General features: G+C 42.1%; 1 protein-coding gene across 2 annotated transcripts in view; it reads left to right on the top strand.

Moving 5' to 3' along the window:
• Positions 1-25061, top strand: part of ccdc66 (coiled-coil domain containing 66) — a 92009-nt gene that overhangs the window by 44273 nt on the left and 22675 nt on the right. The window contains exons 5-9 of one of the 2 annotated variants that reach the window (XM_034165190.1): positions 14862-15159; positions 18368-18473; positions 20007-20116; positions 20555-20607; positions 21343-21435. In XM_034165190.1, the coding sequence (XP_034021081.1) occupies positions 14862-15159; positions 18368-18473; positions 20007-20116; positions 20555-20607; positions 21343-21435 (660 nt within the window). Of the gene's footprint in view, positions 1-14861; positions 15160-18366; positions 18474-20006; positions 20117-20554; positions 20608-21342; positions 21436-25061 lie in introns of both variants that reach the window. The other variant, XM_034165191.1, reaches the window with a different exon arrangement.

Below are 25061 nucleotides of genomic sequence, written 5' to 3' on the forward strand. Positions count from 1 at the left end.
TAACAACAAAGTGCAAAACTATATATAAATATATCAATTATTATCTGTATTATTAAAATGTGTAATAAATCACTCATTTGATCACTCATTTTGTGCAGAATTATAGAATATGAATAAAACAATAAAATGTCAAACTATATATAAATATATAAACAAGAATCAAAATTAGATCTAAACTACATCAGTCCATTGTCAGTGTGGTACTGTTTGCAACAGTTTCTGTCTGGCTGAAGACAGAGGCCAATTTTACAAAGTTTACACATCCAGCAGGTTGACCTCTTGCACACCTTGCAAGAACGCCACCCCTTTGTGGATCGCTGGCAAGTTGGGTTTCTGCTTGTTGGCACCGGGCAGTGCCTTGTGGCTGATGGAGCCATCACACCCACACAAACACGCACACACACCTTCACAAATGACACTAACACCCTGCCTTTTCCTCAGAAATTACTACATTTATGTTTGCTGTCTGTCTCTGTACTTTTCTGTCACTTTTGCGCTTTTTCATACTTTTGCCTCGTTTCAAAAGTCACCGAATGTACTTTACCATAATATATGCAACATATAGCATACTGTTGGAAAGCATGGGTTCTTGGCTTGCTGTCAGTGTTGAAATTTTTCAGATTGAGGGCTTACATGAGAACTTACGGTAATGAGAATCAGCGGCGCACAAGTGTGAAACTTCCGTGTTTTTCCTCTGCGTTATGACGTCACAGGCATATGTTTACCATAATACACCATATATCATTGGAAAGCCCTTGGTGTTAGCTTAACAATGCACTTTGAATCATTCAGATTGGACAAACTATGGCAGAGTTACGGTAAAACAAATACGCATATGGAAAATATGGCATGGGCGCCATCGCCGTAGATAAAGGGTTAAAAACCGCCATCATTTTGTAAAGGATCTTACCGTGTGGGCTTAGGAACACTTCAGAAAACCATTGTCAGTTAACACAGCTTGTCGCTACATCTACAAGTGCAAGTTAAAACTCTGCCATTTTATTTATATAGCGCCAAATCACAACAAACAGTTGCCCCAAGGCGCTTTATATTGTAAGGCAAGGCCATACAATAATTACGTAAAAACCCCAATGTTCAAAACAACCCCCTGTGAGCAAGCACTTGGCGACAGTGGGAAGGAAAAACTCCTTTTTAACAGGAAGAAACCTCCAGCAGAACCAGGCTCAGGGAGGGGCAGTCTTCTGCTGGGACTGGTTGGGGCTGAGGGAGAGAACCAGGAAAAAGACATGCTGTGGAGGGGAGCAGAGATCAATCACTAATGATTAAATGCAGAGTGGTGCATACAGAGCAAAAAGAGAAAGAAACACTCAGTGCATCATGGGAACCCCCCAGCAGTCTAAGTCTATAGCAGCATAACTAAGGGATGGTTCAGGGTCACCTGATCCAGTCCTAACTATAAGCTTTAGCAAAAAGGAAAGTTTTAAGCCTAATCTTAAAAGTAGAGAGGGTGTCTGTCTCCCTGATCTGAATTGGGAGCTGGTTCCACAGGAGAGGAGCCTGAAAGCTGAAGGCTCTGCTTCCCATTCTACTCTTACAAACCCTAGGAACTACAAGTAAGCCTGCAGTCTGAGAGCTAAGTAAGAAGAAGAATTTTAAATTCTATTCTAGAATTAACAGGAAGCCAATGAAGAGAGGCCAATATGGGTGAGATATGCTCTCTCCTTCTAGTCCCCGCTAGTACTCTAGCTGCAGCATTTTGAATTAACTGAAGGCTTTTCAGGGAACTTTTAGGACAACCTGATAATAATGAATTACTATAGTCCAGCCTAGAGGAAATAAATGCATGAATTAGTTTTTCAGCATCACTCTGAGACAAGACCTTTCTAATTTTAGAGATATTGCGTAAATGCAAAAAAGCAGTCCTACATATTTGTTTAATATGCGCATTGAAACATTGCTTCAGCTGAGCGAGTTCCTGTGTGTGATTTACGTGTTGGTTTACGTGTTGGCATCAGAATTTTGGCTCTCTGTTGGGACTGTTTACACAGAGACTGCTACCTGCTGCTTTGGACTTGAATTAACAGTCTTTTTCAAGACTTTTTTTACTTTTTTTTTTTTTTTTTTTTTTTACTGTGCTCCAACGCCTAAGGAAGACCTCTAACGGTCGAAACATCGCGACGGAGCACTTTTATCAGCTAACTTTCATCAGCGTTGGCAAGCTAACTAGCTTGCTAACGCTTTCGTTTTTATTTTTTTTATTTTATTTTATTTATTTATTTATTTTTTCTCTTTTAGCACTGTTGTCGTGCATTATCTGTGCTGCTCCACAGCGTGTTTAGTTGATTTTTATTTTATTTTAGCACCGTTGTCGTGCGTTCGCTGTTGTCGTGCGTTGCCTGTGCTGCTTCATGGCCTGTTTGGTGCCTTGATTGGGGCACTCCTTCTGCTGAATCACCTTTAAATTATTTACACATTATTCACTTTGTGTGTTTTTAGGAATCCGCTAGGTTGCGTAGCTATTAGCTCTTAGCCGATTTAGCATGGCGGCTTCTCCTGTCTCTCCCGTACTTTTCTGCTCTGGGTGTGAAATGTTTAGTTATTCCTCGGCCTCCTTTAGCAGTAACGGTACTTGTAATAAGTGCAGCTTATTCGTAGCTTTGGAGGCCAGGCTGGGCGAATTGGAGACTCGGCTCCGCACCGTGGAAAATTCTACAGCTAGCCAGGCCCCTGTAGTCGGTGCGGACCAAGGTAGCTTAGCCGCCGCTAGTTCCCCCCTGGCAGATCCCGGGCAGTCGGGAAAGCAGGCTGACTGGGTGACTGTGAGGAGGAAGCGTAGCCCTAAACAGAAGCCCCGTGTACACCGTCAACCCGTTCACATCTCTAACCGTTTTTCCCCACTCGACGATACACTCGCCGAGGATCAAACTCTGGTTATTGGCGACTCTGTTTTGAGAAATGTGAAGTTAGCGACACCAGCAACCATTGTCAATTGTCTTCCGGGGGCCAGAGCAGGCGACATCGAAGGACATTTGAAATTGCTGGCTAAGGCTAAGCGTAAATTTGGTAAGATTGTAATTCACGTCGGCAGTAATGACACTCGGTTACGCCAATCGGAGGTCACTAAAATTAACATTAAATCGGTGTGTAACTTTGCAAAAACAATGTCGGCCTCTGTTGTTTTCTCTGGGCCCCTCCCCAATCAGACCGGAAGTGACATGTTTAGCCGCATGTTCTCCTTGAATTGCTGGCTGTCTGAGTGGTGTCCAAAAAATGAGGTGGGCTTCATTGATAATTGGCAAAGCTTCTGGGGAAAACCTGGTCTTGTTAGGAGAGACGGCATCCATCCCACTTTATATGGAGCAGCTCTCATTTCTAGAAATCTGGCCAATTTTCTTGGATCCTCCAAACTGTGACTGTCCAGCGTTGGGACCAGGAGGCAGAGCTGTGGTCTTATACACCTCTCTGCAGCTTCTCTCCCCCTGCCATCCCCTCGTTGCCCCATCCCCGTAGAGACGGTGCCTGCTCCCAGACCACCAATAACCAGCAAAAATCTAAGCATAAAAATTCAAAAAGAAAAAATAATATAGCACCTTCAATTGCACCACAGACTAAAACAGTTAAATGTGGTCTATTAAACATTAGGTCTCTCTCTTCTAAGTCCCTGTTGGTAAATGATATAATAATTGATCAACGTATTGATTTATTCTGCCTAACAGAAACCTGGTTACAGCAGGATGAATATGTTAGTTTAAATGAGTCAACACCCCCAAGTCACACTAACTGTCAGAATGCTCGTAGCACGGGCCGTGGCGGAGGATTAGCAGCAATCTTCCATTCCAGCTTATTAATTAATCAAAAAACTAGACAGAGCTTTAATTCATTTGAAAGCTTGTCTCTTAGTCTTGTCCATCCAAATTGGAAGTCCCAAAAACCAGTTTTATTTGTTATTATCTATCGTCCACCTGGTCGTTACTGTGAGTTTCTCTGTGAATTTTCTGACCTTTTGTCTGACTTAGTGCTTAGCTCAGATAAGATAATTATAGTGGGCGATTTTAATATCCACACAGATGCTGAGAATGACAGCCTCAACACTGCATTTAATCTATTATTAGACTCTATCGGCTTTGCTCAAAAAGTAAATGAGTCCACCCACCACTTTAATCATATCTTAGATCTTGTTCTGACTTATGGTATGGAAATAGAAGACTTAACAGTATTCCCTGAAAACTCCCTTCTGTCTGATCATTTTTTTAATAACATTTACATTTACCCTGATGGACTACCCTGCAGTGGGGAATAAGTTTCATTACACTAGAAGTCTTTCAGAAAGCGCTGTAACTAGGTTTAAGGATATGATTCCTTCGTTATGTTCTCTAATGTCATATACCAACACAGAGCAGAGTAGCTACCTAAACTCTGTAAGGGAGTTAGAGTATCTCGTCAATAGTTTTACATCCTCTTTGAAGACAACTTTGGATGCTGTAGCTCCTCTGAAAAAGAGAGCTTTAAATCAGAAGTGTCTGACTCCGTGGTATAACTCACAAACTCGTAGCTTAAAGCAGATAACCCGTAAGTTGGAGAGGAAATGGCGTCTCACTAATTTAGAAGATCTTCACTTAGCCTGGAAAAAGAGTTTGTTGCTCTATAAAAAAGCCCTCCGTAAAGCTAGGACATCTTTCTACTCATCACTAATTGAAGAAAATAAGAATAACCTCAGGTTTCTTTTCAGCACTGTAGCTAGGCTGACAAAGAGTCAGAGCTCTATTGAGCTGAGTATTCCATTAACTTTAACTAGTAATGACTTAATGACTTTCTTTGCTAACAAAATTTTGACTATTAGAGAAAAAATTACTCATAACCATCCCAAAGATGTATCGTTATCTTTGGCTGCTTTCAGTGATGCCGGTATTTGGTTAGACTCTTTCTCTCCGGTTGTTCTGTCTGAGTTATTTTCATTGGTTGCTTCGTCCAAACCATCGGCATGTTTATTGGACCCCATTCCTGCCAGGCTGCTCAAGGAAGTCCTACCATTATTTAATGCTTCAATCTTAAATATGATCAATCTATCTTTGTTAGTTGGTTATGTACCACAGGCCTTTAAGGTGGCAGTAATTAAACCATTACTTAAAAAGCCATCACTTGACCCAGCTATCTTAGCTAATTATAGGCCAATTTCCAACCTTCCTTTTCTCTCAAAGATTCTTGAGAGGGTAGTTGTAAAACAGCTAACTGATCACCTGCAGAGGAATGGTCTATTTGAAGAGTTTCAGTCAGGTTTTAGAATTCATCATAGTACAGAAACAGCATTAGTGAAGGTTACAAATGATCTTCTTATGGCTTCGGACAGTGGACTTATCTCTGTGCTTGTTCTGTTGGACCTCAGTGCTGCTTTTGATACTGTTGACCATAAAATTTTATTACAGAGATTAGAGCATGTCATAGGTATTAAAGGCACTGCGCTGCGGTGGTTTGAATCATATTTGTCTAATAGATTACAGTTTGTTCATGTAAGTGGGGAATCTTCTTCACAGACTAAAGTTAATTATGGAGTTCCACAAGGTTCTGTGCTAGGACCAATTTTATTCACTTTATACATGCTTCCCTTAGGCAGTATTATTAGACGGTATTGCTTAAATTTTCATTGTTACGCAGATGATACCCAGCTTTATCTATCCATGAAGCCAGAGGATACACACCAATTAGCTAAACTGCAGGATTGTCTTACAGACATAAAGACATGGATGACCTCTAATTTCCTGCTTTTAAACTCAGATAAAACTGAAGTTATTGTACTTGGCCCCACAAATCTTAGAAGCATGGTGTCTAACCAGATCGTTACTCTGGATGGCATTTCCCTGATCTCTAGTAATACTGTGAGAAATCTTGGAGTCATTTTTGATCAGGATATGTCATTCAAAGCGCATATTAAACAAATATGTAGGACTGCCTTTTTGCATTTACGCAATATCTCTAAAATCAGAAAGGTCTTGTCTCAGAGTGATGCTGAAAAACTAATTCATGCATTTATTTCCTCTAGGATGGACTATTGTAATTCATTATTATCAGGTTGTCCTAAAAGTTCCCTAAAAAGCCTTCAGTTGGTTCAGAATGCTGCAGCTAGAGTACTGACGGGGACTAGCAGGAGAGAGCATATCTCACCCGTGTTGGCCTCTCTTCATTGGCTTCCTGTTAATTCTAGAATAGAATTTAAAATTCTTCTTCTTACTTATAAGGTTTTGAATAATCAGGTCCCATCTTATCTTAGGGACCTCGTAGTACCATATTACCCCATTAGAGCGCTTCGCTCTCAGACTGCGGGCTTACTTGTAGTTCCTAGGGTTTGTAAGAGTAGAATGGGAGGCAGAGCCTTCAGCTTTCAGGCTCCTCTCCTGTGGAACCAGCTCCCAATTCAGATCAGGGAGACAGATACCCTCTCTACTTTTAAGATTAGGCTTAAAACTTTCCTTTTCGCTAAGGCTTATAGTTAGGGCTGGATCGGGTGACCCTGGACCATCCCTTGGTTATGCTGCTTTAGACGTAGATTGTGGGGGGGTTCCCATGATGCACTGTTTCTTTCTCTTTTTGCTCCGTATGCATCACTCTGCATTTAATCATTAGTGATCGATCTCTGCCCCCCTTCACGGCATGTCTTTTTCCTTGTTTTTTCCCTCAGCCCCAACCAGTCTCAGCAGAAGACTGCCCCTCCCTGAGCCTGGTTCTGCTGGAGGTTTCTTCCTGTTAAAAGGGAGTTTTTCTTCCCACTGTTGCCAAGTGCTTGCTCATAGGGGGTCGTTTTGACCGTTGGGGTTTTTCATAATTATTGTATGGCCTTGCCTTACAATATGGAGCGCCTTGGGGCAACTGTTTGTTGTGATTTGGCGCTATATAAGAAAAAAGTTGATTGATTGATTGATTGAATGACATATCCTGATCAAAAATGACTCCAAGATTTCTCACAGTATTACTAGAGGTCAGGGTAATGCCATCCAGAGTAAGGATCTGGTTAGACACCATGTTTCTAAGATTTGTGGGGCCAAGTACAATAACTTCAGTTTTATTTGAGTTTAAAAGCAGGAAATTAGAGGTCATCCATGTCTTTATGTCTGTAAGACAATCCTGCAGTTTAGCTAATTGGTGTGTGTCCTCTGGCTTCATGGATAGATAAAGCTGGGTATCATCTGCGTAACAGTGAAAATTTAAGCAATGCCATCTAATAATACTGCCTAAGGGAAGCATGTATAAAGTGAATAAAATTGGTTCTAGCAAAGAACCTTGTGGAACTCCATAATTAACCTTAGTCTGTGAAGACGATTCCCCATTTACATGAACAAATTGTAATCTATTAGATAAATATGATTCAAACCACCGCAGCGCAGTGCCTTTAATACCTATGGCATGCTCTAATCTGTGTAATAAAATTTTATGGTCAACAGTATCAAAAGCAGCACTGAGGTCTAACAGAAAAAGCACAGAGATGAGTCCATTGTCTGAGGCCATAAGAAGATCATTTGTAACCTTCCTCTGCAGATGATCAGTTAGCTGTTTTACAACTACCCTTTCAATAATTTTTGAGAGAAAAGGAAGGTTGGAGATTGGCCTATAATTAGCTAAGATAGCTGGGTCAAGTGATGGCTTTTTAAGTAATGGTTTAATTACTGCCACCTTAAAAGCCTGTGGTACATAGCCAACTAATAAAGATAGATTGATCATATTTAAGATCGAAGCATTAAATAATGGTAGGGCTTCCTTGAGCAGTCTGGTAGGAATGGGGTCTAATAGATATGTTGATGGTTTGGAGGAAGTAACTAATGAAAATAACTCAGAACAATCGGAGAGAAAGAGTCTAACCAAATACCGGCATCACTGAAAGCAGCCAAAGATAACGATATGTCTTTGGGATGGTTATGAGTAATTTTTTCTCTAATCGTTAAAATTTTATTAGCAAAGAAAGTCATGAAGTCATTACTAGTTAAAGGAATACTCGGCTCAATAGAGCTCTGACTCTGTCAGCCTGACTACAGTGCTGAAAAGAAACCTGGGGTTGTTCTTATTTTCTTCAATTAGTGATGAGTAGTAAGATGTCCTAGCTTTACGGAGGGCTTTTTTATAGAGCAACAGACTCTTTTTCCAGGCTAAGTGAAGATCTTCTAAATTAGTGAGACGCCATTTCCTCTCCAGCGTACGGGTTATCTGCTTTAAGCTGCGAGTTTGTGAGTTATACCACGGAGTCAGGCACTTCTGATTTAAAGCTCTCTTTTTCAGAGGAGCTACAGCATCCAAAGTTGTCTTCAATGAGGATGTAAAACTACTGACGAGATACTCTATCTCACTTACAGAGTTTAGGTAGCTACTCTGCACTGTGTTGGTATATGGCATTAGAAAACATAAAGAAGGAGTCATATCCTTAAACCTAGTTACAGCGCTTTCTGAAAGACTTCTAGTGTAATGAAACTTATTCCCCACTGCTGGGTAGTCCATCAGAGTAAATGTAAATGTTATTAAGAAATGATCAGACAGAAGGGAATTTTCAGGGAATACTCTTAAGTCTTAAATTTCCATACCATAAGTCAGAACAAGATCTAAGATATGATTAAAGTGGTGGGTGGACTCATTTACATTTTGAGCAAAGCCAATTGAGTCTAATAATGGATTAAATGCAGTGTTGAGGCTGTCATTCTCAGCATCTGTGTGGATGTTAAAATCGCCCACTATAATTATCTTATCTGAGCTAAGCACTAAGTCAGATAAAAGGTCTGGAAATTCACAGAGAAACTCACAGTAACGACCAGGTGGACGATAGATAATAACAAATAAAACTGGTTTTTGGGACTTCCAATTTGGATGGACAAGACTAAGAGTCAAGCTTTCAAATGAATTAAAGCTCTGTCTGGGTTTTTGATTAATTAATAAGCTGGAATGGAAGATTGCTGCTAATCCTCCGCCTCGGCCTGTGCTACGAGCATTCTGGCAGTTAGTGTGACTCGGGGGTGTTGACTCATTTAAACTAACATATTCATCCTGCTGTAACCAGGTTTCTGTAAGGCAGAATAAATCAATATGTAAGTAAGTAAGTAAGTAAGTAAGCTTTATTTATAAAGCGCCTTTCACAGACCAGGGTCACAAAGCGCTGCACATGGCATACAAAAATAATCTAAAAATAACATAAGAAAACAATAAAATACAATATTAGGCTAAAAAGCTAATTTAAAGAAATGCGTCTTTAGTTGCCTTCTAAAAGTATCTATACAATCCAGAGAACGAAGGGCACAGGGAAGCTCATTCCAGAGGCTAGGCGCCACCGCTTTAAAAGATCTGTCCCCACGAGTTTTAAAACGGGTCCGAGGAACCATCAACAGGTTCTGATTGGACGACCTGAGGCTCCTGGAGGAAGTATAAGGCTGGATCAGGTCCCTGATGTACTCCGGTGCCTGTCCATGCAGAGCTCTAAAAGTCAATACCAGGATTTTGTAATGAATCCTGTAGGAGACAGGCAGCCAATGCAAAGTATTAAGAATAGGAGTAATATGGTTCCTCCTGCGGGTGCGGGTAAGCAGGCGCGCAGCAGAATTTTGCACAACCTGCAGGCGGGCCAACTCCTTCTTATTCAGACAGGTGAAGAGACTGTTACAATAATCCAAACGCGATGAGACGAACGCATGAACAATCATCTCAAGCTCTTTTAAAGTCACCATCTTACGGAGCTTAGAGATGTTCCGAATTTGGAAAAAACAGTTCTTAACCAGGTAATTTGTGTGCTGCTCCAAAGACATCCCTCCATCCAAAATGACACCCAGGTTACGCAGGCTGCTTTTGACCGTACAGCTTAGGCTACCGAGATGCTGCTTAATTCCAGGTACAGCACTATCTGGTGCTACAATCAGAGTCTCAGTCTTATTGGAATTTAACTGCAGACTGTTCTCAGTGAGCCATTCCTTAATTTTGACCAAACAATTTGTGAGAGAGCAGAGTTTCTGTGGCTCAGTTGTCTTAAAAGAGCAGTACAGCTGCAGATCATCGGCATACAAATGATAGGACACTTCACTGAACTGCTGGATCAGCTTGCTGAGAGGAAGGAGATACAACGAGAACAAAACAGGTCCCAAGACCGATCCCTGTGGCACACCCCACAGAAGATCTGCAGATTCCGACACGGCATTGCCCACCGTCACACTAAACATTCTACCAGTCAGGTAAAAGGTAAACCACTCTAAAACACAACCTGACATTCCAACCACATCCCGCAATCTGTTTATCAGAATGCCATGGTCAACGGTATCAAACGCCGAAGACAGATCAAACAGAATCAGCACAGAACATTTGCCAGTGTCAGCTGCCATCATCATGTCACTAGACACCTTCAACAGGGCTGTTTCAGTAGAATGAAACTCACGGTACCCAGATTGAAAAGTGTCATGGATGTTGTTAGCCTGCAAAAACGATCTCAATTGAGCACAGACTACCTTTTCCAAGACTTTGGCCAAGAAAGGGGTTTTAGATATTGGCCTAAAGTTCTTGAGCTCTGTAGAATCCAATCCAGCTTTCTTTAACTGTGGTTCCACAATGGCATGTTTAAAATAACAGGGAAACACACCACTCGACAAAGATATATTAAACATTTTAGCAATGTAGGGCCCGATGGAGTCAAATACATTCACAAACAGTTTAAACGGAAGAACATCCAAAATACCAGAGGATGGCTTCACTTTATTCATGATGGTTGAGATGTCCTCTACAGTAACAGGCTCAAATGAGGCCCAGCACTGAGTGGGAGGTTCCCAGTGCTGGGGACCATGGCATGGAGGCAGGTTGTCCTTTATAACTCTAACCTTATCAATAAAGAAATCCAGGAACTCCTCACAACTAGTTTTAGAGATAACAGGAGTGACGGCAGCAGGTGACACAAGAGAGCTGATTGTGTCAAAAAGCACTTTAGGATTTCTTTTATTGGAGGCAATCAGGCGATTAAAATAACTCGTCCTGGCCTCCTCTATCGTCTTATTTAAGGAAGATATTAAGTCTCTTAAATGTAGCCTGTGAACCTCCAGTTTTGTTGACTTCCATAGGCGTTCAATCTGGCGACATGTTCTCCTTAGAGTCATAATCCCATCATTTATCCAAGGACAGAAACTTTCACGAGGAGCTTTATTAGCCTTAAGTGGTGCCACTTGATCCAAGATAGTGGCACAGTGGCTATTAAAGCTATTCATAAAACAATCAGTTTCAGTGAGATTACTAAAAAGTAAAGGGTTGAATTTATCACAGAAAAGCGTAGCTGTTATCTCTGTGATAATTCTCCTTTCTGCCTTAGTAGAAACAGGTCGAGCCTCAGATGGCACCATCAAATCAAAGAAAACACAACAATGATCACTCAGAAGAACATCCTCCACACATACATTGGTAATTTCCAAGCCCAGTGCAAAAACCAGATCCAACGTCTGACCCTTGTTGTGAGTGGGACCTGACACATACTGTTTAAAATTAAAAGCCTCTGTCATAGTTATAAGCTCTCTTGCTGAAGTAGAAGAATCAACATCAATCTGGAAATTAAAATCACCCAAAATTAAGACCTTTTCCAATCTAATTATAGACGATAAAAAGTCAGTAAAAGCCTTAAGAAAAGTCCCAGCAGGGCCAGGAGGTCGATAGATCAAAATACTATAAAATTTATGTGAGGAACCAACTTCCATCATGAGCGCCTCAAAAGAGGGGGCGTGGCTCGTATCCGACAGTCTGCATGTGTACCAGTCCCGGTGCACAGCAGCCAGTCCTCCCCCCGCGCGACAGGGGCGGGGCTTACCCACCGCTAAGCAACCCGCAGGACAGAGCTCATTTAAAAGGATGCATTCATTTTCCCTCTGCCACGTTTCTGTGAGGAAAAGAAAGTCCAAGTTTTTCCTGACAAAAAGCTCATTAATGGAGAACGCTTTATTTGAAATAGAGCGCGCATTCAATAATCCAATCCGACTCAACAATGAGGCGGTAGTCGAGTCCGCTGAACACAGCGGGATAGGCTGCAGACATATCCCACGGTCACGTGAGGCACCACTGTACCGGCGAAACCCACGCTGCTCCCGAGATGTAAACACGGAAAACAGGGACGGACCCGGGACCCAAGCGACTCGTCCATCGGGGACCCAGTGATGTCCAAGCTCAGTCCTGCAACACAGAGGAGTGGTGGGATGCATGAACAGGGCCGCACCGCCAGCCGTATGGCCCTGCAAGAGTGGAACTGGACGAAGCCACCTGTAGCTTCGGTATCCACGAGCCGCACACCACACTCCTCGTCTGATCCGAACCTGGACACCCGCTCTGCAGCCTCTTCTCCTCTTTTTCGGACTACCTGGACGTCGCCACAACATCAGGTATTCCCGGGAGGAGGGGGAACACACAAACGGAGGTGGGAAAGTTTGCTTGTAGCTATCCCAGTCATGAAAGAGGCATTCCATTGTCTCTTTAATTTTACAAAGAGAGTCGCGATCAATTATTATATCATTTACTAACAGAGACTTAGAAGAGAGAGACCTAATGTTTAATAGACCACATTTAACTGTTTTAGTCTGTGGTGCAGTTGAAGGTGCTATATTATTTTTTCTTTTTGAATTTTTATGCTTAAATAGATTTTTGCTGGTTATTGGTGGTCTGGGAGCAGGCACCGTCTCTACGGGGATGGGGTAATGAGGGGATGGCAGGGGGAGAGAAGCTGCAGAGAGGTGTGTAAGACTACAACTCTGCTTCATGGTCCCAACCCTGGATAGTCACGGTTTGGAGGATTTAAGAAAATTGGCCAGATTTCTAGAAATGAGAGCTGCTCCATCCAAAGTGGGATGGATGCCGTCTCTCCTAACAAGACCAGGTTTTCCCCAGAAGCTTTGCCAATTATCTATGAAGCGCGCCTCATTTTTTGGACACCACTCAGACAGCCAGCAATTCAAGGAGAACATGCGGCTAAACATGTCACTCCCGGTCCGATTGGGGAGGGGCCCAGAGAAAACTACAGAGTCCGACATTGTTTTTGCAAAGTTACACACCGATTCAATGTTAATTTTAGTGATCTCCGATTGGCGTAACCGGGTGTCATTACTGCCGACGTGAATTACAATCTTACCAAATTTACGCTTAGCCTTAGCCAGCAGTTTCAAATTTCCTTCAATGTCGCCTGCTCTGGCCCCCGGAAGACAATTGACTATGGTTGCTGGTGTCGCTAACTTCACATTTCTCAAAACAGTGTTGTGTGGGCCGCTGAAGAGGAGGTACTGCTGGCCCACCACCACAAGATGGCGCCCTGCTTGAAGTGCGGGCTTCAAGCACGAGAGGGCGTCGGAGCGACCGGGACTGACAGCTGTCACTCATCATCCGTACCAGCTGTCACTCATCCACTACACATCACCACCACCATAAAGGCCGGACTGCAACTCCACCTCCCCGCCGAGAAATCAGCTACCAATCAGGTAACTTCTCTGCTGACTTACAAAGTAATCTGAACTTCTTTGCAGCCGTTTTCCTGTGGTGTGTCCTTATCTGTGGGATTGGCATTTGGTGTGATCAGGGACGGCTTCGCCTCACACCCCAAACCAGATAAGTGGTTAAACAAGAGCTGCACGAGTGTGTGATTGGAGGTGGAGGTGCTCCCTCCTAACTAAACACTGACTGTGGGATTACTGAGTGTGCGAACTCACACTCATCAGTACTGTCTCTGTTCTCTGCCAGCAGTACCGGGTCTGACTGCTGAAGACAGTGGCCACCTGGGGCGCAGGGCTTGGCGGCTCCGGTGTTCTTCAGATCCGTTGGTGGTGGAAGCTGTGTGGGATCCGGCTCTTCTCTCGCCAGACGTCTTCTATCGTCGAGCCTGCCCACACGTCACCTTGTGTATAATTGACATTCCACCATATTGTTATTGTCTGTACTTCGTTGTGCGATTCACAACATTAAATTGTTACTTTTTTGGCTTATCCATTGTCCGTTCATTAACGCCCCCTGTTGTGGGTCCGTGTCACGACACTTTCACAACACAGAATCGCCAATAACCAGAGTTTGATCCTCGGCGGGTGTGTCGTCGAGTGGGGAAAAACGGTTAGAAATGTGAACGGGTTGGCGGTGTACACGGGGCTTCTGTTTAGGGCTACGCTTCCTCCTCACAGTCACCCAGTCGGCCTGCTTTCCCGGGTGCTCGGGATCTGCCAGAGGGAAACTAACAGCGGCTAAGCTACCTTGGTCCGCACCGACTACAGGGGCCTGGCTAGCTGTAGAATTTTCCATGGTGCGGAGCTGAGTCTCCAATTCGCCCAGCCTGGCCTCCAAAGCTACGAATAAGGTACACTTATTACAAGTACCATTACTGCTAAAGGAGGCCGAGGAATAACTAAACATTTCACACCCAGAGCAGAAAAGTGCAGGAGAGACAGGAGAAGCTGCCATGCTAAACCGGCTAAGAGCTAGTAGCTGCGCTAAGCTGGCGGATTCCTAAAAACACACAAAGTGAATAATGTGTAAATAATTTAGAGGTGATTCAGCAGAGGGAGTGCTTTAGTTAAGGCACGTGAAGATTACACTGTGAAACAAATCGATATCTAGTTAACTAGATCAATCTAACTGCGCAGATTAAACAGCTAACAGATGCAGCAAAACACCGCTGTGCTCCGGAACAGGAAGTGATACAATACCGCAATGAGAGCCAACCACCAGTAGAAATGACAACGCGATTTGCAAATCATTGTATTCTGTTTTTATTTACATTTTACACAACGTCCCAACTTCATTGGAATTGGGGTTTGTATGATTCTGTATTTGAAATGATAGTTTGTGATTGGACGTTGTTCTACTCTGGTTGAAGTAGACAGCCTGTCATGCCCATGAGCACTTTCTAATTTTGACTCTACTGTCTGTTCTTCACATGGCTGAAGGTGAAGTTGGACGCACACAAACACAGTGCCAGGATCACTTCCTGTGGACCTAGTGGGAACACGGGAAAGCTCCAGCATGACAGCGGGAATGCCAGACTTAAGTATTTGCTGGGACATGGGAACTCAGGATTCAAAGATGGCATGGTGTGCCTGACCAATGAACAGCTGAGACAGATCCTAAGCAGTGTCAAAACCGCCACCAGAGACCAGCGCTCCCCTGAGGACCAGAGGAGCAGCCAGCGCCCCCTTGAGGACCAGAGGAGCAGCCAGCGCCCCCCTGAGGACCAGAGGAGCAGCGGTCAGTGCTGACACCTGTAAAGTGGTTCATAGTTCTTGTAGTAAAACGTGTGTATTTACTTGAGCAACATTTTCTTTTGACTGATGACTGTGACACAGGTCTTTCCGTCCTGCATTGTGTTCTTGATCTGGTCGGGTGTTGTAACTTATATCCCCATCACACATAGCCGGAATCACGCAGAGTGGTGTCGGACTTATGAATTGGCGCACATCCAAAAGGTGTCGAATTTCAGTTCCAAAACATTCTGACGGTTGTCTGTGGAAGTTGACACAGTTGGTCAAAATCGGCCGGCGGCCGCGAGTGTGATTCGGATGTTCATAACTCTCCAGACGGCATTGAGATGGGACATCTTTTCAACGGTGGTCCATGTATTATCTGAGGAGCATCTAACCACAATTTACATATTCCGATGGCGGCAAAACGGGATCCGAAATGATTTGAGTGCATACGAGGGAACCTCAAGATAGATCTGGCACCACAAAGGCTGCCGGTATGACCTGTGCCACGTATATTAATGTACACCCCCCGTATGACCTGTGCCACGTATATTAATGTACACCCCCCGTATGACCTGTGCCACGTATATTAATGTACACCCCCCGTATGACCTGTGCCACGTATATTAATGTACACCCCCCGTAGTGCATAGGAACTGTTGAAATATTTGTGGTGCTTCATCATGATGATAATTATTAATTATTATGATGTACAGTGAATATGAACAGCGGCTATCAAACCGAAAGCTCCGTGCGCTAATGCGCGCACCCTGCTGCAAATATGAACAGGCTGTTATATCCACAATAGACCTTACAGTACAGATATTTGGCCAATTGTTTCATCCCATGGCCGACGTAAATAATGTATACTATAGCCTCCATCATAATACAGGCAGTTGCGCCTCTCTGTGGTGTGCAGTAACGCGCTGATGCACACGTCAGGCTCAGAGCTGGATGGATCTCATGCTGTAATAAATAATCACTGTTTAACTCTGTTGGAGATATGACATGGAACTTGTCCCAGGCCATTACAGCGCATTAATAAACATGAATCTCACCTCCAACAGTGGTCTAGGAGTGTTTCACAGTGCCGACGTGGACAGCAGCCTGCAGTTAAAATCTCTCACCCCCCCAAAAAAACATTACTTCCATGTGATAATCCAACCATCGTGGTGCTCAGAGTTGTGTTGTGCTCCTGAAATGAGCAAACAAGAAAAAAGAAAGTTTCCTGGAAAGGTGCTCCTCTGAGGGACAGCATGGCCCAATGCCAGCAAACTCTGGAGCGACGCGGCATGCGCTTAGTGGCCCATGCAACGTTATCCATAGGGATGGGTATTGATAAGATTTTATCGATATCGATACCATTATCGATTCTGCTTATCGAGCCGATTCATTATCGATTCCCTTATCGATACCCCTTGTGAATTTTCTGTGTACTAAAAGTAGGATTTACAGGTTTTCTATGTCAACAACATTTTAAATTGGTCACTAGATCCTTGATCTCTGGACATAAATAATATCTGTAGTTTTTGTCAAAAGCATTTCCTTTCAGACATTTTGGCATGAATGTCTCTCTGTACCTCTGAGCTGAGCTCAGCCAGCTGCTGCACATCAGCGCAGGATGTCTCGTTTTGGGAGGAAAAAAACATTTTGATTGATTGCAGTTTGTTTGTATTGCAATGTTTGGAAAGAGGTGCCATTTGATTTAAATGGAGTTTCGCTTTAAATGTATTAATTCCGACTGGACTTTATTGTTCTAACTTGTCTCGGCGGAGAGCTGCGCAGCGTTTGGAGCTCTGTGAACAGAACCGAGGAGTGACTCACGATTGACATATTCAGGGATGAAAGTGGTGAAAAATAAAAAAAAAGCTGAAACCCAAAATTACCCCCAACACCACCTGCACGAAAATTTTTGAATTCTAGAAGCTCTGAAATGCAATCTGGGACTATTCCAGACGATAAACTGCAGTGAGTGCAGCATCCATTTAGGTGAGAAAAAAAAAAACAACTTTCCTTATTCAAATTCATTCCAGTAGTATTCTGCTCTTACTAGGATGCAGCAGTTTTCTAGCTTGGCAGATAGTTCTGGAGGAAATCACTGAAGAAATTAACAAACTGAAAATATGGTTTGACCAAAACAAATTGTCATTAAACTTAAAACAGGGATGAAGTGGAGGAGTAAGAGTCACTAGGTGTTCACAGGAAACAGTTATTTATTTCTATATGTATTTATTTATTTTCATTGTTACATGGTTTTATCTTTTCTGTTGTGTTTTGTTTCATTAGATTCTTTTTATCTCTTTCTCTAAAATTGTATTGTAACATTATTAGTCAATTATTATTGACTATTATTGTCTGTTATGTAGACTATTATTGTTGTTACTATTATTATTATTAATATATGAATAAAAATTAATTAAAAAAATTACAATTTGACTCTTACGACAACGAACGCTAAGCCATTAATTATACAGAAAACAAATCAACACAAACATGCTGATGCGAACAGCTTAATGCTAACTTTAATATTGAAAATGCCATTGACATGCTAACGCGTTACCATTGGTCCCGTTTTTAAGTTATAAAATACATCTATCAACTGTTTCAGGAGACCATAGCAGGTCGGTTTAACATAAAAATATTAAATATTACTCACAGACATATGCTCTTCAGGGTTTTAGCGAGGAAAAATTAGGATAAAGCGAAATAAAACAATCCACGAATCGCAGATCGAAGCACTGCTTTTATGGCCATCTGACAGCGGTCTGCGTTGTCTACATATGCTCCGGATGCGATCTGACCGGTATGGTGAGGCAGTCTGTCGGCACTCGGACACTGCAGACCACGCCTCTTTTCCTCCCGACTGTGTCGGATTATGGCAATATTTGCCATATCGGCCATGCTTCCTGCACATTCTTGCTATGTGTGACGGGGCTTGAGAATTCTTCTGTAATCCACTATACGTGTTTTCTGTGGTCTTCACAGTATTTTGGTGTTTTTGAGGGAAAAAAAAATTAAAGTGCTGCTGTTCTCACACAGTTAAAAATTTCCAGGCGTGGTTAAACTTATTTGTCTTTCTACCATCACAGATTTATTTATTTGTGAAATTCCATCTTTCGTGTTTGAGTTTGATGGGATTTGTTGTCCAGCAGTGAATGTCTTTCTGCCTTGTTATTAATGTTTCAACTGATCGCATTCTTTGTGTCCATTAGGACTGAAAATACGGCATGAAGACAATCCGTCAGCGGCTGAAGGATCAGAGGAAAAACAGGAAGAGGGCGGAGGAGCCACAGCCGCAACTTCAGATGATACACACGAGTGAGAAACTCTGATCAATGAATGCTTTTTACATGTGCAGAAGAAGAAGTACATAAATCAGGGATGGTTAAAGTACTAACAGGTTATTTGTACCAAACATTTATGTGGCTGAAGAGCAGGACTGATTTGTTATTGCTTATTTATTATGGAATTGAATGTGTTCATTTATTTTATTAGACACATATTAAATGTTGAGTGCGATTTACACATGAACAGGTGTGATCGGTCTCAGGTTTCAGCGACAGGCTAATGCTATAGCATTATCAGCGGGGACAGGTTGAGTGCATTACTTACTGTCTAATTCCAGGTCTTTCTGAAGCGGGCCTTGTCTCTTAGACAACTCTTCTGATAATTCTTTTCACTCCTCTGTCAGAAATCCTGCAAAGGAGCATCTGGTCATGGCTGGTTTATAATGAAATGATGTTCTTTCCACTGTCAGATTATGTACCCAACAGTGCTCACTGTAACATTCAGAAGTTTAGAAATCCTTCTGTAACCAATGCCATCAGTATGTTTTGCAACAATAATGTGAAAATCTTGAGAGAGGTCTTTGCTTTTACCCATCATGAGATATTTCTTGTGTGACACCTTGGTAATCAGACACCTTTTTATAGGCCATCAGTTGGGACTGAACCAGCTGATATTAATTTGCACTGACAAGGGGCAGGATTGCTTTCTAATTACTGATTTCAACTGGTGTCCTGGCTTTCCATGACTTTTTGTACCTCCTTTCTTCAGGTGTTCAATACTTTTTCCCTGTGTCATTTCACATTACTGCACATAATTTATGGACGTCTATGGTTTGATTTCTTTGTATTTGTCAATTATTTGGGTTGTTAGAGACATTTGGTGAAAATTTCATCAATAGTGCCTTTATATACTGAGGAAAAATGGTAACGTGCTCAATATGTATTTTACCCGCTCACTCTGTGTGTGTATATGTATATTTATTATTATTGAGCTACATTTGTTGTAAAAATGTATCCTTGTATTGATATTCTCTGCCAGGTGAGAGATCCATATGGCACCCATCTGTTTGGAGCTAGATCTAAAAGCCACCTAGTGGATTGTTCATATTTGGTGTTTTGTATTACTGCTGTCACGTCATCAAAATGTAAGGACTTTGAGAGTGGTGGAGGCCACTCGACTGTAAATTTTGACATGGACATTTACGTAGTTGTTTTGGTGTCTGCTGCCATTCTCTGGTAGTTTGGTGGAATTGCAACAAAAGCATCAGTTGCCTTTGAATTTTTTATTCATTTTTAATTATTTATTCAATTTTATGTTGACTTGTTTTATGTAAGGCGCCTTGAAATGGCTTTTGCTGTAATTTGGCGCATTATAAGCTAATTAAATTAAATTAAATTGCTTTCCACAGCTTTTAGCTCTGCCTGCTACAGGAGTATCAGCATTGTGACCATTCTGTATAGTGCTACCATGTGATAACTTGGTGGATTTACACTTGAAGCATCAGAGATTTAGTTCAGTCTCGGATTTGATTTCACACTGATCAGTTTGGTTCTTTTATTTCAGCACCAACTCGCGGCGTGATGTTGGTGTTCTGTGCAGCTGGTTTGACGAGCGAGACGCCGACAGTCGAGCGGCTGCAGATGCAAAGAAAGTTTGGCTGAGGAAAGAACTCGGTATATTTGAAGAATACACACACACACACACACACATATATATATATATATATATATATATATATATATATATATATATATATATATATATATATATATATATATATATATATATATATATATAATACACTTTTTCAAATTGAAATATGAATAATATCTGAAAATGGAAATAAAAACCCTGAAACTCTAGAAGTCCTCATTTGCACTATAAGACATTTTTTCTGTTTTCTATTCTTCATGAGCTCATTAGCTTCATCTTTTAACCTGCAGGAATAAAAGATTAGATGTTTGGATCTGATCTAAAATAGAAATTGTTTTGTTTAGTGGATGTGAAAAAGCTTTAGGCCTCGACACTATTCAGTGTATAATGTTTATGAATAATATGAACTGATAACAGGAATGAGCTTGGAATAATTGCTGCTTTTTTTTTGTTTTTAGACCAGCAGGTGGCCCTGAAGCAGAAGCAGCGTTCAGCTCCAGGCAGAGTCCAGGTATGGCTGACCTTTGACCCTGTTGTGGCCAGTATTAGCTTGGCGTGTACATCACAACTCGCCTTTCTTCCACTTGTCCTTCCTGTTTTGTCTCAATTTCAATTCAATTTCAGTTTCAATTTATTTTCCTTTATATAGCGCCAAATCACAACAGAGTTGCCTCAAGGCGCTTCACACAGGTAAGGTTGAACCTTACCAACCCCCAGAGCAACAGTGGTAAAGAAAAACTCCCTCTGAGGAAGAAACCTCAAGCAGACCAGACTCAAAGGGGTGACCCTCTGCTTGGGCCATGCTACAAACATAAATTACAGAAACAATTCACAGAACAATTCTCCACAATTTTCCACATCCTGTTGCTCACCTGACCTGCAGACTCACTCCTCCTCTGCTTTTCTGACTTCTTATTAATATTGTGGAAGAATTAAAAATTTCAGGAGATCAAAAAGTGTTTCCGTGTTTTGGAGCCGCTCCAAAGTCATCAGCTCAGCTTTGGAGTTGGAACCATATAAAGCAGTTCACAGTTGGACGGTCAGCAACGTGTCTCTGCCCATGCTTACTGTCATTATATAGGAGTGATTTCAAAGAGCGTGCATGAAACACAAACACAGACACTACAGGCAGCTTGTTTCCCAGATCTAGTTTCATGTGGAGAAGGCGGGATTATTCCTGCAGCCAGCAGGAGGTGATGCAGAGTCTTCTGGCTCGACCTTTCAGTGTGTGTTGTGTTTCTTTCAGGTGGCGGAGGATTTGCACGGTGCGTTATCAGCTCAGAGCGCCGCAAGCTGCAGAGAGCAGCCTGCAGCCATGAGATCCAGCCTCAGACTCGGGGTAAGACTGACCCAGGACTCCAGGGTCAATGACTGTCCTGCATGTTCCCCGAGGTGGATCTGCATGTTGAATTGGCCGCATGCCCTTCCTGATGCAACTCCACATGACATGGAGAACTGTGGCAGGGGTGGAGTTTGAACTGGGAACCTTCCACAAAAACTAAAACTAAGCACACTAACCTGCACTGCTACACACTGCAGTTCACAAATCAGCTGGTTGCAGTCGGTCCACATGGAGGGCATGCAGGTCAGGTGGCCTCCATGAATGCATTGTTATTTGAGTTAATCATGGTTAGTAAGTCCTTTTTTCTGCTCCCTTGTTTGCACTCAGGGTCGCCACAGCAGATCCAAGGTGGATTTGTTTGTTGACATACGACATAGGTTTTGTGCCACAACTCCACATTACATGGATGGGGTGGGCTCTGCACCTTGCTGGAAAGAACACAACCATGGATAGAACAGTTCTAATGTGATTAATCAAGTTGAATTTCTTTGATAACTGATTTTTAAAAAAATGAAAGAAAGATGGAATTTATTTATGAATCATTCTGTCCACTGAGTTCTGGTCACATGACGGCCACATCATTACCGGCTGCACAGTTACACTGCAGGATTTTCATTATACGAGGTCTGTGAGAAAAGTAACGGACCTTTTTATTTTTTTCAAAAACTATATGGATTTGAATCACGTGCGATTACATCAGACAAGCTTGAACCCTCGTGGGCATGCGAGAGTTTTTTCACGCCTGTCGGTTACGTCATTCGCCTGTGGGCAGGCTTTGAGTGAGGAGTGGTCCACCCCTCCCGTCGGAATCCCTTTGTCTGACAACTTCCTGAGAGACTGGCACTTTGCTTTATCAAAATTTTTTCAGAACCTGTGAGGCACATCGAAGTGGACACCATTCTAGAAATTCAGCTGGTTTTCGGTGAAAATTTTAACGACTGATGAGAGATTATGGAGTGTTACTGTCGCTTTAAGGACTTCCCATGGAGCGGGACGTCGCGCCGCGCTCCGAGCCGCCGTCACCAGCCTGTTTCAAGCTGAAAACCTCCAAATTTAAGCCTCTGTTGACCCAGGATGTCGTGAGAGAACAGAGAACTTTCAGAAGAGGTCGGGATCAGCAGATTATCCGGACATTCCACTGTTAAAGGAGATTTTGTAATGAAAGACGTGCGGACGGATTGGCGCGTCGGCAGGCAGCCGGCTCAGCGCGCTGCCACAGAATAAACACCTCCGTTGGAAGCCTTAAGTACAAGTTGGAACATGTCCATCTGTTAAACAATTTCTCAGATACTCATTCAATCAATCAATCAATCAACGTTTTTCTTGTATAGCGCCAAATCACAACAAACAGTTGCCCCAAGGCGCTCCACATTGCAAGGCAAGGCCATACAATAATTATGAAACACAGTCTACGTCTAAAGCAACATAACCAAGGGATGGTCCAGGGTCACCCGATCCAGCCCTAACTATAAGCCTTAGCGAAAAGGAAAGTTTTAAGCCTAATCTTAAAAGTAGAGAGGGTATCTGTCTCCCTGATCTGAATTGGGAGCTGGTTCCACAGGAGAGGAGCCTGAAAGCTGAAGGCTCTGCCTCCCATTCTACTCTTACAAACCCTAGGAACTACAAGTAAGCCCGCAGTCTGAGAGCGAAGCGCTCTAATGGGGTAATATGGTACTATGAGGTCCCTAAGATAAGATGGGACCTGATTATTCAAAACCTTATAAGTAAGAAGAAGAATTTTAAATTCTATTCTAGCATTAACAGGAAGCCAATGAAGGGAGGCCAACACGGGTGAGATATGCTCTCTCCTGCTAGTCCCCGTCAGTACTCTAGCTGCAGCATTCTGAACCAACTGAAGGCTTTTTAGGGAACTTTTAGGACAACCTGATAATAATGAATTACAATAGTCCAGCCTAGAGGAAACAAATGCATGAATTAGTTTTTCAGCATCACTCTGAGACAAGACCTTTCTGATTTTAGAGATATTGCGTAAATGCAAAAAGGCAGTCCTACATATTTGTTTAATATGCGCTTTGAATGACATATCCTGATCAAAAATAACTCCAAGATTTCTCACAGTATTACTAGAGATCAGGGAAATGCCATCCAGAGTAACGATCTGGTTAGACACCATGCTTCTAAGATTTGTGGGGCCAAGTACAATAACTTCAGTTTTATCTGAGTTTAAAAGCAGGAAATTAGAGGTCATCCATGTCTTTATGTCTGTAAGACAATCCTGCAGTTTAGCTAATTGGTGCGTATCCTCTGGCTTCATGGATAGATAAAGCTGGGTATCATCTGCGTAACAATGAAAATTTAAGCAATACCGTCTAATAATACTGCCCAAGGGAAGCATGTATAAAGTGAATAAAATTGGTCCTAGCACAGAACCTTGTGGAACTCCATAATTAACTTTAGTCTGTGAAGAAGATTCCCCATTTACATGAACAAACTGTAATCTATTAGACAAATATGATTCAAACCACCGCAGCGCAATGCCTTTAATACCTATGACATGCTCTAATCTCTGTAATAAAATTTTATGGTCAACAGTATCAAAAGCAGCACTGAGGTCCAACAGAACAAGCACAGAGATAAGTCCACTGTCCGAAGCCATAAGAAGATCATTTGTAACCTTCACTAATGCTGTTTCTGTACTATGATGAATTCTAAAACCTGACTGAAACTCTTCAAATAGACCATTCCTCTGCAGGTGATCAGTTAGCTGTTTTACAACTACCCTCTCAAGAATCTTTGAGAGAAAAGGAAGGTTGGAGATTGGCCTATAATTAGCTAAGATAGCTGGGTCAAGTGATGGCTTTTTAAGTAATGGTTTAATTACTGCCACCTTAAAGGCCTGTGGTACATAACCAACTAACAAAGATAGATTGATCATATTTAAGATTGAAGCATTAAATAATGGTAGGACTTCCTTGAGCAGCCTGGCAGGAATGGGGTCTAATAAGCATGTTGATGGTTTGGATGAAGTAACTAATGAAAATAACTCAGACAGAACAATCGGAGAGAAAGAGTCTAACCAAATACCGGCATCACTGAAAGCAGCCAAAGATAACGATACATCTTTGGGATGGTTATGAGTAATTTTTTCTCTAATAGTCAAAATTTTGTTAGCAAAGAAAGTCATGAAGTCATTACTAGTTAAAGTTAATGGAATACTCAGCTCAATAGAGCTCTGACTCTTTGTCAGCCTGGCTACAGTGCTGAAAAGAAACCTGGGGTTGTTCTTATTTTCTTCAATTAGTGATGAGTAGAAAGATGTCCTAGCTTCACGAAGGGCTTTCTTATAGAGCAACAAACTCTTTTTCCAGGCTAAGTGAAGATCTTCTAAATTAGTGAGACGCCATTTCCTCTCCAACTTACGGGTTATCTGCTTTAAGCTACGAGTTTGTGAGTTATACCACGGAGTCAGACACTTCTGATTTAAAGCTCTCTTTTTCAGAGGAGCTACAGCATCCAAAGTTGTCTTCAATGAGGATGTAAAACTATTGACAAGATACTCTAACTCCCTTACAGAGTTTAGGTAGCTACTCTGCTCTGTGTTGGTATATGACATTAGAGAACATAAAGAAGGAATCATATCCTTAAACCTAGTTACAGCGCTT

The sequence above is a fragment of the Thalassophryne amazonica genome, chromosome 3, assembly GCF_902500255.1.
Source record: "Thalassophryne amazonica chromosome 3, fThaAma1.1, whole genome shotgun sequence".
Taxonomy (NCBI): domain Eukaryota; kingdom Metazoa; phylum Chordata; class Actinopteri; order Batrachoidiformes; family Batrachoididae; genus Thalassophryne; species Thalassophryne amazonica.